The sequence below is a fragment of the Molothrus aeneus genome, chromosome 2, assembly GCF_037042795.1.
Source record: "Molothrus aeneus isolate 106 chromosome 2, BPBGC_Maene_1.0, whole genome shotgun sequence".
In the NCBI taxonomy this organism is placed as follows: domain Eukaryota; kingdom Metazoa; phylum Chordata; class Aves; order Passeriformes; family Icteridae; genus Molothrus; species Molothrus aeneus.
In genome coordinates, this window is record NC_089647.1 from 110,374,707 (window position 1) to 110,390,770 (window position 16,064).

General features: G+C 41.1%; 1 protein-coding gene across 1 annotated transcript in view; it reads right to left on the bottom strand.

The window, feature by feature from the left end:
- Nucleotides 1-367: 367 nt before the first annotated feature.
- Nucleotides 368-16,064, bottom strand: part of LOC136553749 (amine oxidase [flavin-containing] B-like) — a 52,588-nt gene continuing 36,891 nt past the window's right edge. Inside the window, exons 8-16 of the mRNA XM_066545501.1 lie at nt 15,015-15,174; nt 14,193-14,289; nt 13,411-13,464; nt 8,928-8,985; nt 7,910-8,007; nt 6,692-6,803; nt 5,071-5,133; nt 4,512-4,673; nt 368-1,877 (exon numbers count right to left, since the gene is read on the bottom strand). Coding sequence (XP_066401598.1) covers nt 4,518-4,673; nt 5,071-5,133; nt 6,692-6,803; nt 7,910-8,007; nt 8,928-8,985; nt 13,411-13,464; nt 14,193-14,289; nt 15,015-15,174 — 798 coding nt within the window. The 3' untranslated portion in view covers nt 368-1,877; nt 4,512-4,517. The remainder of the gene's footprint in view (nt 1,878-4,511; nt 4,674-5,070; nt 5,134-6,691; nt 6,804-7,909; nt 8,008-8,927; nt 8,986-13,410; nt 13,465-14,192; nt 14,290-15,014; nt 15,175-16,064) is intronic.

Consider the following 16,064-nt stretch of genomic DNA (forward strand, 5'->3'; position numbering starts at 1 on the left):
GTTTCTTCTTATGTTCAGTTTGAGCCACCTGCCCTATAATAGGAAAAATTAATTCTTAAGTGTAAGAGAATTTTACTATCTATACTTATAGTATAGTATCTATACTACTACCGAATGTGGTTTGATTTTTTTTTTCAATTGTGTATTTAAGGGGTTGAATGGGGGTTTTTTGCACTGTTTTGAGGGGCTGCTTGGCTGAGTTTGTATTTTTTTTTTCTTTTATACTGTCCTTTTCTTTACAGAGTTTTCTTTACTAAGAAAAGCTGAAGTTACATGTTTGAAATGCAAAATGCCGTGTCGGTAAGTAATGCCACTACAACCAACTCAAAAGGGGCTTCCACAAAAGAAAAGCCTCAAACAATACATGTGACATGACAATATTTATTGATTCTAATTAAGGTTAAAAAAATTTCACAGCTGTCAGATAAAAATATCTGCAAGAGCCTATTTAAAAGAGAGCTGAAGAAGGGAAACCAAGGGAGACAGTCACCACAGAGGCACTTTAGAAAATGCTACAGTTATAAAAGGCACAAATTCATCACACACACACAGCATATATATTCCTGCAAAGTGAAGTCACTCTTTTTAAATTTATTTTCCAAAACACAGAGGCAGGCACCACCAGGAGCACAGCAGACACGCCACAAGCGGCAGTTTAAGACAACGCCTAAAGGAATTCACTGCAGAGACACTTGGAAAGCCAGGCTGCTTTGGCTGTCTCATTTTTACACTCTGTTCTTCAACAGAAGGAAGATCAGGGTGATCTTAAGTTGGTGGAGACAGGAGAGGGAATGTTAGTTGGTTTGAACATAGGTCAGGTTTATTTGTGAATGTTTGTCACCTGTGATTTGAGGCAGGTTGCTTCTTGCCTGAGACCAGTGGCAGGTCTGTTATTTAATCTTGGCTCCCTAGTATTTCTGGAGGCCATACAATTCCTTCTTCCTCAAAAATATTACTTTTTCATGTCTCAAAAAAGGGAAAAAATTCTTAAAATTTTGGCAAGTCTGTAAAGCCTATTTCAGTGAAACAACAGTCCCACAGTGGACACAGAAAGATTTCTTTAAAGCCCCATAGTTTTTTTGTCCAGGCCATGTGATGGACAATGCTCAGAGAGAAACTTAATTACATGATTCATGTCTTTCTATTGAGAGCAGATGTGCTATTTGGAATCAAGAGCTGCACTGGGGAAAAAAATGCACAAATTAAAGGGAAGACAAGGGGGCTGCCCCAGATTGCTCATATCCTTGTGATTGTTGAGTAGGTTGTACAATTAGATTTCAAGTACTTTGGTTAACACAGATTTTTATGCCATGACCCATCATTCCTTGCAATGTACAGTGGCTATCAGAACAGTGTAGAAGAAAGTAATTTTTTTTTTGTAAACTCTTATGAGCATTACAAATACAAAAGATTCATGGTAACCCAGTTCAGTTTGTAAGAGACAAATACAATTATTTTCATGGTTGTTCCTATAGTACATTTTACAAAGTTGGTAAACTCTTGGAACCTTAATGATAGCAGTTGTCTCATCAAATGTGTTAATAAATTAAGAATACAGCACGACTGGTTATCCATTAAAACAGACTTCATTCCTCTCTTCAAAGGGTTGGCATGAATTTTTATCTCAAAAATATGAGCCAGTGCTAACAGTTCCTCCAGCCACAGGAAGCAGCTTGATTCTCTACCTCCATTTGTCAATTCCCTCATCGTGCTGGCATCCATGTACACAAGGTGCCACGTGTTCCTTTTGTGTGGAAATGTTGAGAAAACAGTGGCAAATCCTTTTTTTATCCCATAGTGGTGGGAAAGGTCCACAGCACAATCATAGCAAGACACGGCTGTAAAGACAGAGAGAGCTTTCCAAAAGCTTTGGCAGTCTGCAAGGAAGAAGACAGATTTTAGAGTGTTAATACAGATGTCACAGTTCAGACCTCCCAGTTCCAGCCAGATTTGATTAGAAATCTCAGGGAAACCAAATTTATTTTGAATAAATCCCTGTCTCACCTACTTTAGTCGTGGCAGAATAAGATGAGAAATGCTTTGTGGGATTGCTTTATATTTTTTCCCCCATTTTTCTTTCACTTTGAAACTAAGAAGAAAAAAGGCTTATAAGTATAGAAACTTTTCAATTTTTTTTAATTGGCCAATCTCATTAAAAGCTTAAGTTATGACTCAGTTCAGTTTTAACAAATTTCTGGTTTTGATTGGAATTTCTCCCCCTGTGTCCCCCAGTCTTGTTAAACTGAAAAAAACTTTTGCCATGTTCAGGAGCAAAGAAGAGAGAAATACATTTTGGATGTGAATAAAACCAATTTATCCTCATGAATTTGTTCCCCTTTAGAGAATGTGTATTCTAGGGCAGAAGCAGGACCTGAATTCCAAACAGTTTTGGCAGAAAAATCATCTGCAACTGAAGCAGTTCTTTATATTTAATCTATGGATTCACTGTCTAGCACTTACAAATATTTGGGCCAGGATTTCAAAAACGCCTTCCCAAATTTAGGTTCCTGTGTTTATTTCTGGCCTGAGAATTGTGTGAGTTGCCAAAGCTCTGAACTTCCCGTTCAGCTTTCAGTTCCTAATTCATGTAGTAAATAAATCACAGGGAGAGAAAGCCACGTAGAAACTCTGCAGTAGGCAAATGTCCCAGCAAATTAGAGCTCCATGTGATACAACCAGAGAGGCCATATGCACACTGCTGCACTCCTCCTCTGCCTTAAAGATCTTTATGCCTGAAAAGTTCCCCCATGCATTTTAAAAGGCTGTTATGAGCCTATTCATTTGTGGTAAAATCCAAGCTGCTGCTCCAAGATGATGTTTAACCAGCACATCAAGTTAAAAAGAACAAAAGCTAAGGGCCAGAAAGCAAGGTGCTGCTCACAAATATTACAGCTGTCCAAGCAGTTCAGTGCATTTCCAGGGGCCTATTTGGAGAACAAAGTACTGCTCTACACAAGTAAGATCAGATGCTAGCCCAAAAAATCTGCCTGAGCCTGCTGATACAGCTCCTCACCGTCTGCTCACACCAGTTGCTGAAGTTATTATTATACTTCCCTCCATGGCTCTCTACTGCAATCCAACATTTTTTTACATGTAAATTGCTACTCCTTGAAGGGAGAAACGCAGTAAACAGGCTCTGAAAAATTCCAGACATCTCCAACTTCATGTGCACCAGATCTTGTTCTCAGCCACACCTGTGTCTCCCTGTTTCATCTTGTGCACAGGTAACGCAGCAGAAATATCTAGAACAAGGTACCAACACACTGACAAGGAGGCACTGAGGTTTTGGTGGGTGGATTTTTATTTTTCTTACTTCTCCCCCTACCTCTGCATACTGCCCTATTTCTATCTTCTCTTTTTCTTTTTTTTTTTCTTTTTTTTAACAGTACCAAGCTGTGGAGAGCAGAAGCACTTGCATGTGATTCTCCAATCCACAGTTCTTTTTGATCTCACTATGATTTAGATCCCTTATTAGATATCAAAAGTGCATAGTCAGTGCAGCACAGCACAGCAGGCAGAAGTGGAACTGCTAATCTCATCAATATGGTTGTTAGGAAAGACCAAGAACTCTAAATCAGCAAAACTGTGCTCAGCATGAAGCAAGAGTTTGGGGGCAAATAAGTTGGGTTGGCTTTTTTGGGTTTTTTGGGGTTTTTTTTTCTGTTTGTTTTGTTTGGGTTTTTTGTTTGTTTTCCCTTTATTTTGTTTGTTTAATGCCAACACTACATTTTCAAGCCCATTGTGCCTTAGCAGACAAGAGACAGGGTCAAGGTGCTCACAGGGACAGACAGACTCCACTGGACAGGAGCTCTGCTGTGCCAGGCAGCTGTGGACACATCTGGGGAGCCTGAAATTCAACCACATTTCCAAACACAGCAGAACTATTGCCCTTTAGCTCACTGTAGGACATATATGTCACTGGAAATGCCAGAATCCTGTGGCTGCATAGTTCAGATGGATAAATCCTTAGTCCCTTAGGTGCTTCCTGGGTAAGAAATAAAAATACTAATAGTTTCTTACCAGACTTGCATTAACTATCTGATTATTCTGTAAGCTGTGGGTTTCTTTTCTCATTCTACCCCACAGGAAGGTAGAAATCCTTTGCTTACAACTAGAGATGTTGTTCAGTACAGTAAAAATAGGGCCTGGGGAGATTTGGGGTTCAGGGTCTGATTCGACATAAGAGTAAAACCAACCAGAAATCTCTCCAGAATAGGCTTCAGAGAGATATTTTGTCACTTCTGGTCTGAGACTTGCATCAAAGCCTCAAGATGATAACACTTGGTACCCCAGAAATCCAACAACCAAGTTACTGCTAAAAGAAGGGCTGGACCCTATGGGTTCTTTTTCAATATGGATCCCTTTACTATATCCCTTCCCTCTTGCCTATTTTCTCTAATGTTTTCACCTCTTCCTCAGATTTTGGAGACAGAAAAGTACATGACCAAAAAAAAAAAAAAAAAGAGAAAAAAAAGAGAAAATCCCTTAATTGTGAGGCATTGAGCTGGCACCTTTTTTCAGTTTCGAACCAGAAGTCCCTTTTTGTAGGCAAATAACCCAGCTGCAGCCACAGAGGTGAAGAAAGTGGAAAATCCAATCAGCTTTAGCAGTCCTGGCACAGATGGCAAGTTCCTCTCCCAGAAGGTTGTAGTGATGGGCAGAGCTGGCACATCCTGTGGGGAGAGCATCCATTATCCACATCTCCACTGTGAGGAGGGATATAAATTAAAGAGATTCTTGCAGGAGGAACAGAACTGGGTTAAAGCAGTAATATCTTATCAAGAAGCAATATATCCAGATTTTCTGCTCAGTTAAAGGAAGGAACACACACATGGAAAGGATTCACAGCCCAGTTAAGAACTGCAGCTCTTTCCAATCCTGCCTTACAGTCTTGTCACATGGGTTTCTATCCTCTTCCTTTTTTGGGGAAGGGAAATTTTGGTGAAAAAAGGGAAGTCTATTGCGGCTTTGATTCAGTGAAGTTATATAAAAACAGACCAAAAAAAAAGTATCTCATCAGCAAAACAGCAGAAAAAAACCCCAATCCACTTAATCTGCATAAATACTTACAACTGATTCAGGTTCTGGCTTCCAAATTTCACTGTCTGGGATCTTCCTCATAGCAAACAGTATCTGAAAACAACCAACATTCTCAATAAGTACCACTGATTCTTCAAGACAGAAAAAAAAAAACAACCTGGCTTCAATTGTTGTTTAAAAATGGCACGACTGAGCACATAAATCACAGTGTATTCAAATTTTAAAAGAAAACTCAACCTTTTACAACTTATTTCTGTAGAGGGCTGATATTTAATAAGACACTCCTCCTAGTGGAACATAGAAACAGAAAAATCTCTTTATGCTTAGTTAGTCCTTGCAAGATATTGGATTTGGCCAGTCCCAGGGGAACAGGATAATGTGATTATGACTAAGAGTTAAGCAGACCCTCATGGCAAAGTAAGGCATGAAGACACCAGCTACAGGGAACAGCTTGTTTTGCAAATTTTATCCTGATGTAGGAAGAGAAAAAGCATCCTGGGAGTGATGACAGATCACTACTTTCAGCCAGAGAAAAGCAAAATTAAAACTAAAACCTTTGCAATGGGAAAGTTCCCATTCAAAGTATCAAAGATAGCAGAGATCAGTAGGATAGCAAAGACTGTTTGAAATTATATTCAGAGAAGATAGCAAGATTAGTTTCTTCTACAATGAAATAAAATGGAGTTGGTGATAATAATGTTTTCTCTATTCCAGGCATTTGTAGATTTAAGATTTAACATATTTTAGAAGGGGCTTTTAGTGTAGACAAGACTCATGGAGAGTGTGAACTCTTCAATGCAGGAGAGTGAGAAGCACTGAATTTTCAACATGTTTTCCTTTCATAAGTAAAATAGGAAAGGAAAACACCAAAATTTTTACCAGTCAAGTGCACCTATCTAGTCCTCTGCTGAGGCAGCTCTGTTGTAATGTCCTTATATCAGAGAGGTCATGAGACCTCTGGACCTTTTCAGGAGCACCTTAGGTATAATTTTCTCAAATGGGATAATTTATGAACAATTGATCTCTGTCTCTTGGGGCAGAGGCATGGGCTAGATGAACTCTTCACATTCCTTCCAGGACAATTTATGTTCCTTGATTAGTTTTTAGCCACAAGGTTCCCTTCACCTCACAAAACAAAGATGAAATTTCTTTTGCTGCTCCATAAACTCTAATGTTCTGGAAAACACTGAGGAAATCGGCATTTTCTCAGAAGAAAAAAAATATCTAAGTCCTTGTTTAGGGACTCTGTATTAAGGTTGTCTCAGTGGAGCATCACTGTGTTGGAAACACTGAGGAAGGGCCTGGCTTGGTGTGCAGAACTGCAGGACTGAGCTGTTCCAGGATCTCTCAGTACAATGATAACAGATTTGGAAGAAAAATGACTGGAGGAGAGTTTTGGACTTCTGTAAAAGAAGAAAGAATTTAATCCTAGAAACAAGGGGACAGTTTGACAAAGTAGCCAGAGCCCTTCCTAACATTCCAAATCTAAGTGCAAAACCTTCATCCTTTTTGAAGTCAATCCCCTTTGCAGGGATTCGCATCGAGATTCAGAACACCCGAAGCAGTCAACCCTCAGTTCTCATTTCCCCTCCAACCACAAGATCTTTAATTTTCCACAGGACATTTGGCAGTGTCCCCTGAGCATCTGTACCTCTCTGGCTGCTCTTTCTCCAGCCTGGACAGCCCCCTCCATGTACCCACTCCACTCAGTGGCTGTCTCTGTGCCAGCAAAATAGATCCTGCCAACGGGCTGCCGAATGATCCTGGAGGGGCACAAGCAAAAAGTCACATCAGCTGTATCAGGAGAGAACTGAAATAGCTGGGTTAATGCTGGAATAGAAATATTTTAAATGACAGCAAGCACTTGAAGATAATAGCACTGGGTGAGTGGAGCTGGAGGAGAAGTCTGGGTTGCATTTAATTTCTTACAGTGAACACAGCAGTGTTCACATTTTTAAAATGTTTACACTGTTCATAGGTGAAAATGACAGCTACAGGTGAAAAGGACAGCTATTTTGAGATGAGACTTACACTGTCTCACAGTTCCAGCCTGTGCCATAAGTACCAATGCCAGGCCTTACTGGCACAGTGCAGCATTCTGAAATATATCCCCATAATATTTGAAGCAATAAATCAATAAACAATAAGCATTGTTTTAACTCTACTTTTGTCAGAATCTGCAATAGTTATCATTTTAAATTCCTCAAATACTAAGGCCTCCATAAGCTCTTTGTTATAACTGCTTTATTGCTCTAAGTTACTTTTAAATTATAAGAATTTAAACCTCAAAAGTACAGCTCTTCTACCCCATTAAAACCTGTGTATCTAAATCAAATCACCAGTCTGAAATAAGTCTTTTTCTTCTTGGTAAATCTTATTTTCATGCAAAAACTTAAGTGGGAGAGGACTGTATACAATGGCACACTGATCACTATATTAAGCTTTCACTGCTAAAAATAAAGGAATGGTCCAAAGAAATCACTCATTACCACCAATGTCAGCAAGAGCTAAGTCTCTGTCAGTTTTTTTAATCATCAGCTAAAGGCGTGCTTGAAATGGCTAAACTGATCTCAAAAACCCAAAGCCATTTTTGTAAGCAGACTATGGAAGCTTCCCAACTCCCTTCCCAGAACCTCCTCAGCTGAACTCACCAAACAACAGCAGTGAATAAAAGCCCCTCATGATACTGTACTCATCCATCATAGAGCCCAACAGAGACAAGTGGAAGGTTATCCCATTTCAAACATCCCCCAGTGAGCTTAAAGGTATGAAGTGAACAGTGACAGAGGATTTATGACCCTTTCTGAGGATATTTATTAACTTGGTCTTATCTTAGCACTCCAAAGCCCACTATAAATAGACACTGTACCTTCCATACTGAGTCATTATGCCTGGTGGGAAGTAGGCTGTGTAGCAGCCCCCAGAATACTGCTCTTCACACCAGTTCTTCTCTTCATAATGCACAGGCTGTAAAACAGAGATTAATTCACTCAGGGAAAGGACAAAGTCTCGAGGAAGTTAATAACAGAACTGAGCAGAGAGCAGGGAAGAACAGTTTATCATTTGTTGCATGTCAACATATGACAAGATGAGCACATTTAACAAATCTCTTAATGCAGCATGAGCTCAACGCAATAAGCCCTGAGTTTTTAAAAATAAGAATACACTGTCTAAAAAACTAGTTAATCTAGCCATTGTAGAGCATAATCCTCTTAATCTGTCAATGTTCATTTATGCCTTGTGCACATACTTTGAACCATGTAAAGCAAAAGTAACCTCCAGTGTATACAGTTGTAATACCTGTAATGTGTACATTAGGTACAAATATACACTGTTAAAAATGCAAACTGTGGCACTTGCATGGTTCTGTGTACAATATCATTGTGTTGAAAATCATGTGTTCTCCAGGTTGGTCTCTACAGCTTTTAACTCTGTAAAATTGTTTTTAAAAGTATCAGTGGCATTAATCACATAATCTAAGTGTGAGATCACACAAATCCTAACAGTCCTTCACCTTTACAGAGAAGAGAAGGCAAGGGAAAGGCCAAAGAACAACAACCCAAAGCATGCAGCAGTGGATCTTAACAACTAGTAAGAGAGAAGACACAACGTGGACAGAGAGGGAAAGCCGGCCTGTCACCTGTGACAGCAGCTGAGGTTTATGGCAGCAAGCACTGAGAATCCCAGCCGTGGAGCTGGTTAAGAATATATCAACAAAACCACCTTTTAATGTTTCATTTATGTTCATAAAGCTTTTTCTTATCCTCACTGTCAAACCCAACCCAAGGCTTGCCATAATCTTCTCTCCACTCCCCTGGTGAGGGCAGCAAGTGCTCCCATAGCTGTTGCCTTTCCCAAAGGTGCCTTTCCAGGGATTTTGTGCTTACATGTAAAGCTTCCTCTGATCCCAGAACCTTTGCATAGAGCTCACACAGCCTCATCTTCCTGAGAAAGAAAAGCAACAGTACACTTCAGTGTGAGGAAAAAGAAAACAAATCACTTCTAATATACCCTGCCTCTAAGAGGACAAGTATTGTATCTGCTTGAATTTGAGGTTCCAGCTTTTGAGGATCTATCCCAATTTGTCAGCCTCCGGATCACTAGAAATAACCCGAGCTCCTGTGCTGCATAAGTGCTGGTTTTCCAGCAATTTTGCAAGCTGTTATCTAGAGATAACTCCATCAGCCCAAACCCTCAAATTACCCAAATGGTCTCCAGCCTGTCAGGAAAAAAAAAAAATAGTAAGGCATTGCACTTTTTTGTCTTGGCACATAGTCTAACTTACAGTTTGTTCCTACAAAGATGCAGGTCTCAATATACTGCAGCTCTCAGGGAATCAGTACTTCATTTCTGTTTATATAAAATTTCCTCCTGTTTTAAGTTTATGAGTCTATAAATCATTGAATGTACTTCATTCTTGGGTCTTACTCTTAGCCATGCTGCACCAATTCCCAAAAGCAAGAAGATCAGGATGAAATAACAATTATGGAAAGCAAGCACAGCTCTGGAAAGACATTTACTTCTGGAAGAAAATCCAGTGCTCCACAAAAAGCCATGCTGGGCACAGAAACACAGAAGTCCCAGCTCTGAAACTGTGAGGGCTCCTCTTTCAGCTATAAAAGCATGCGAGGAAACCACACGATTGCTGCAAGAAGCAACCCAGCTCTACATGAGCCCAGCTATACCCATGATAAAGAAATCAAAGAATGCCATGGAAAGAGGATGAAGAGAAACAGGATAACTTGAAGGGCCTTGAAGGTGGCCCTCACATGCAGGTTGGAGATTGAGCAAGAAAGTGAAGGTTGCTACAGCTCAGGAGGAGCTGCGGCCCTGGGTGGGGTGGTTCTGCTGCTGGCTGGTGTCAAGCCCAGCAGCATCAGGAAAGGAAAGGAAACAGCCCCTTCCTTCTGCCCCAGGGCACAGGACCAGGGTCAGCCTGCTCCAGAAGCAGTGACAGGCCAGCAAGGCTCAGGGAGCTCCAGGACCTGAATATGAACATTCCCCTGCAGTCAGGGGTGACACAAATCCAGCAACAGCCCCAAAGAAAAGGATGATGTCCCAATTTCTGCATAAGTGAGGTGAGCACTGTGCCCTGCAGACCACCAGCACCTACCCAGTGCCTGAAAAGAACAAAATCATTTTAACAGCAGGGTCCAGCTGATGTCTCACAAATGCCACCAATTCCTCCTTTCAGGGCAGGTCAGAAACACCTGAAACAGGGCTCCACAGGAAAGTGAATTATCACCTTGGGACCCATCTGCTCCTCCCAGCACCATGCTAGGGATGAGAAAGACCCCTCCAGACCTGCCTGTGCCCTGTCCTTTTTCCACAATGACTTGCAGACCTGTCACATTGACATTTTCTGAAAAATCCCTTCACCCAGGACTTTTCTCCTGGGAAGCTGAGAAGCCTCAGAGAAAAAGGAAAACAAATTCTTATCTCATTTGCTTCTCCTGTGTTGTGCTCACTTGTGGAATGTGGTTGGAGATTGTTTACCCACAGGTGATTGTTTCATTGGGTTTCTGTGAATAATTTTGGCTTATTGGCCAATCAGGGTCAAGCTGTGTTGGGGCTCTGGAGAGAGTCACGAGTTTTCATTATTATCTTTTTAGCCTTCTGTAAGTATCCTTTCTGTATTCTTTAGCATACTTTAGTATAGCATTCTTTAATATAATGTAGTAGCATAAAATAATAAATTAGCCTTCTGAGAACATGGAGTCAGATTCATCGTTCCTTTCTGCCACAGGGGTCCCAGAAAATACAATACAGACCCTCCAGGGAGCCTGGAAATGGCACACCAGTGACAGGTAGGTATTGTCACTTGTGGCCAAGTGCAGGGCTCCATGAAGGTGCAAGTTCACAGCTGTGTGCTGAGTGCATTGCAAACACAGATTAGTCAGTTCAAGATAGCTGTGCAAAGGAAAATATTAAGCTTCATGTCAAGGGCATCTTCAGACTCTTAAGAAGTGCAGACATTGGAAGGAATTAGTCATCAGTAACAGGGTATTATTTGACAAGAAAAAAAAAAAAAACAACAAATGAACAAACAAAGCCAAAACCAACAGTTTCTAAAGGATTGAATTATATCAAGATAAATCAATCACTGAGGACATTACCCCTAATAAAAGCAACCTTTGCTTCTTGCTGGTGTCTCTGCAAGATCTGCATTTTTTGTCCAAGAGAAGTTTAAGGAAATTCTTATTAATGGACTTCTAGTCAATGCTAGCATGGAACATAATAGCACTACATGGAATAATATGCAGTGAGTAAAATCCTCATTTCTTGGCTTTGGGCTCAGCTGGGAAATTGCTATAAGCACTAAATAAGAGGAATGTTATGCCTGGAGCTCCCAAGGTAGGCTCCTGTTGAGAGTCACACTGTGCCCGGTGTGGAGGAAGTACAGGCACTCAGCTCCTTTCCTGGTCTCTTACTCCTCATCAGCATGTGATGCTATGGCCTTCACTGCACAGCTCTGAAAGGCAGGGCACAATCTCACCACTGCCACCTGACCTGGGAAGACCAGCTGGGAGGCAGCAGTGAAATTTACTCCCTCCAGTCTGGCTTAGCTGTAAAAAGATTTCCATCCTCTCCCACAGCTTCCAAGTCATGACTTAGGACAGCTGCCACAGACTCTACATCCTACTCTGCATTGCCAAGGATTACCAAAATCCTCACCCTGTCTTCAGCACCACGAAGGGAGAGCCCAGGTTGTGTGGAGCACAGCATCTCAGCAAGGTTCCCACTCTGCAGGGTGTCACAAGAAGCCTGTGCTCAGAACAGATCCCTCCCTGCAGCATCACAGCCCTCATCTAAATTATACAAACGGTTGCACTCTGAGTGTACACTGGGAGAAGGTCTGGGCTCATGCTCTGCCTTCTCCTGCACCCCAAATTCCATTGGAAGGAGAGTTGAGCTCTTGGGGAGGACAGGAGCTGTTCCTGCCTTTCTGGCTGTGGCCAAGACTGCTGGAGCCAGAGGCAGCCCTGCTCCAGGCTACAGCCAGCACATTCCTGAACCATTCTTTACCAAAGTCCCTCCTAGCCCAAGGTTTATTCCACAAAAGAGTTCAAAACTCCTGTATAAAACCTGGCTGCTGGCAGCAGCAGAGTCAGGTAATTGTGCCAGTCCTTCTAATGCCCAGGAAAAAGGATGGACCTTTCTTGCAAACAGTCAGGACAGACCCTAATTTCATAGAAAGAAAAGCTGTTCTCAAGGACTGCAAATGCTCAGTTGAATTGAGGGTACTGACACACAGTGTAAGGCACCAGTTGGTGTTCAGGATGGCTCAAAATTTTGGGCACACTGGGTTTCAGAACACCTACATTAGTTTTATCACCTGGCACCTGCTGGGCCTCTATCTCAAAGCCTCACTGCTTGTCCATTCCTGCCAAAATTAAAAGGGCTCTGTGGTACCAGGCTGTCATTTGAAAAGGCTGGGACATAAACTGCTCCATTTAGACCCATTATCCCCAGACTGCCAGACTATCTGAGATGACTGCATCTTCTCTAGTTAGACCAGCTATTACTGTAAAAATGTTTACTTGGGCACACTGCTCCTTTATCATATTTTAAAATCAAATATTTTTTCTCCCTGTCAAACCAAGGCTCTCCTCATAATTCACAGTTTCTACTTGCAGCTTTCATTTGATCAGATACAGTGAATCAGTGTGATGGAAATAAAAAAAAAATCATTACTTTATAAATTCCATTTTAGTAATATACCAAAGAGCACTACTCTATGCAGAGATTTGTTTCAAGAAGACAGTAAAATGACCTTCATCTGTGCCTGAAGGGCAATTTTTTCCCCACAGTGAGGGTCTAGAGATGGAGGCAGCTTTCTGACCCCTCAGTCATGCTGAAGCTTGCTCATGGCAGCTACAGGTTCAAGTTGCACTAAGTTACAGATACTGAAAGGACCCTCCAGGGTAAACAGAAAATAAAGATCAACTCAAACACAGAGGCCAAACCTTTCCCTTCTGACAAGCTTTCCAAGAGCTCAAGGCAGCTGCAGGAAGCCAGGGAGGCAGCAGTGGGAGGAGGAGGCTGGTCCTGGACACTTTCCAGCAGAATATCTACACTACTTTCATATTGAGAACCCTAGAGCTGTTCCTTAGAAAGAGTCACATAAACACAGAAGCCTTGTGGGAAAATAAGAACCAGGACCAGAGAGTTTCCAAAGGGCAAGAGCTGTGTGGGAATTTCATGGGTCCTTCATCCAAAACCAAGTAAGGCATCTTCTTCCCTAATGTCTGCTACTGGCACAAGCTTACAGACAACTTCCTTCAAATCAGGGCCTTTTTTTCCTGCTCTGGTCATTTATAACAATATTTTGACTCTAATTCCACCCAGATCTCCAGGGTTTGTACTTACCTTTCTTCTTTGGTGAGACCTGTCAGTCTTCTGCACTTCCGAGCAAGAATGAAGCTGGAAGACCACAAACAATTTACTCCATTATGCTGCTACATCCCCTGCATTATTTAAAATGCCAACAACTTAGGATGAGATCCTGTGATTCACAGTAATTGCTTTAGGGTCTCTAATAAAAACATCTATTTCACCTTTCTGCATAATGCTCTACCTGCTGCTTGCAGGACTCATTTAGGAAGGAACCACTCTGAAATTCATGTTAGAATATTTGCATGAGCTGTTTCCCAATTACTTTAATTTCATACAGCCTTGGGTGCAGGCATATAGCAATGACACAACACCTGGGATTGGGCTGGAAATAGTTTTTTAATAAAACTTTTAAGACTGATCATATTCTCTGGTTGCTAAAACAACCAGAACAAAATAAAACTTAATTCTAGAAAACAAATTTTCATTTAAAGAACTGAAGTACTTAGAAGTACATTTTGGCAATCATCCTCTTTTTCTTCTCTTTCCTTTCCTTTCTCCAAGTTTGTAATTTGCCACACACAAAGGCAAAAGATTACAGTGATAAAAAGTAGAAAGCTAAGTAGAATTTAATTTTTTTTAATTAGCAAAAAAATTGAAGTAAAGCAATCATAGAAGATCACCATACACTGAGAAATTCAACTTTTAATTATTTTTAAGTATTTCCTTTGAAAAGCATCATGTTTTCCACTTCAATTGTTGCCTCTAAGACAAAATAAAAAGCATTAACTAGAGGAGACACTTTCTTTGTTCCTTACCCTATTATGGCAGGAAAGCTGCCATCAGGCTTAGTGTCATCAAGTGTTAGACCAATTGCAGCTTCCTCATCTTCAATGATCATGGTACCACAATATCCTGGTAAGAACAAGGTGGAAAAGCAGCCATGATCCATGAACCAAAACACAGGAGCTTCCAAGAAGTTGTAAAATACAACCTCCTGCTGACCCATGCCAGGACTAATAGCCAGAACATGACAGGAACCAGAACCCTCAGGTTCATTTGCTAAGGTAGGGGGTGGGTGATATTTGTAGGCGAACAGATGTGGGCTCATTATAGCCATTAATGAGAAGTGGGTGTTACTGCATTGCAGTTTGCCTTGGATTCAGTGAATTCCAAAACAGGAGTCATGGTGGAAGCATTCAGCATGTGAGGAGCCCAGGATGACTAGCCTACCAGCTGGGGATGTCTGTGGGAAGCCACCTTCAGTTAATGCTGACCAGTCCATCCAGAAAGCAGCATTTTTGCAGACCCTTCCATCACACATCACTGGTACCTTCACAACCCTGCACAACTGAGAGAAGCTCATCCCATACCCAGGTGCCACTCAAGGAGAGGACCACAGAACAACCAAGGCAGTGAGCAACAGGAATGAATTCTCCCTTTATGACTATCTCCTTTTCTCATTCCCTCACCCTTCCTCTCCTCCCAACCAAACTCTCACGCTTCTCTCACAGGGGAAGGCGAAAAAGGCATAGAAGGTTCTAAGGATTAGCATGCTCTGAACAGAGAGTCTGTTCTGTTGCCAGGTACTCTCTTCCCTCTCTCTGTCACTACTATTCCTTTCCATTAAAATGCAATACCCTTCTTCCTCCAGAAAGTTTCCTTGTAGTACACGATGCACTTGATGACTGAGCCCATGGGGATTCTGTTGATGAGCTGGTTCCTCATTGGGGGCAAAGGTGGGTTGAAATGAATCTTCAAACAAAGAGCTGGGGGAATGGCACTGATCACATATTTGCCCTGAAAAATAAATTATCCATAAGCCAAATACATTCTCCCCTGTGGCCTTCACATTCTCTGAAATAATTCCTTCACCCAGGATTTTTTTTCTGGGAAGCTGAGAAGCCTCAGGAAAAGGAAAACAATTCTTATCTCATTTGCTTCTCCTGTGTTGTGCTCATGTGGAATGTGTTTGGAGATTGTTTACCCACAGGTGATTGTTTCATTGGATTCTGCTGTGAGTTGTTTTCACTCTCTGGCCAATCAGGGCCAAGCTGTGTCGAGACTCTGGAAAGAGTCATGAGTTTTCATTACTATCTTTTTAGCATTTAGTAAGTATCCTTTCTATATTCTTTAGTATAGTATAGTATTCTTTAATTTCTATTAGAATATTATATATTCTTTAATATATAGTATTCTCTAATATATAATAATATATATTAAAGAATAATATATATTAAAAATATAATATATATAAATATATATATTATATAATAAATATATAATATAAATATATTAAATAGATATATTTATTGTAAAGTAATAAATTAGCCTTCTGAGAACATGGAGTCAGATGCATCATTCCTGCCTTTGTCGAGACATTCCCAGCAAATACAATACTCCCCTACTTCAGCCCAAGTGTACTGCCCTCATGGTCTTGGAGGACATGTGGGGAGGCTGCAGGATGTATCTTGTGGAGCAATTTTGGCATTTTGCATAAGAACTGCAAAACTAAACCCTCACAAAATGCTGCTCATTAAATAACAAACAAGCATTACACAAACAGCCATCTGTTCAAAGGGTGGGCAGCTGCCTTTCCCCTGGTGTTTAAAAGAAAGCCCTGTGCTCTAAGAGTCCACCAGTCTCCCTTCCATCTGGACTCCCCTGTTACAACTTGGAAGCAAAGCTTG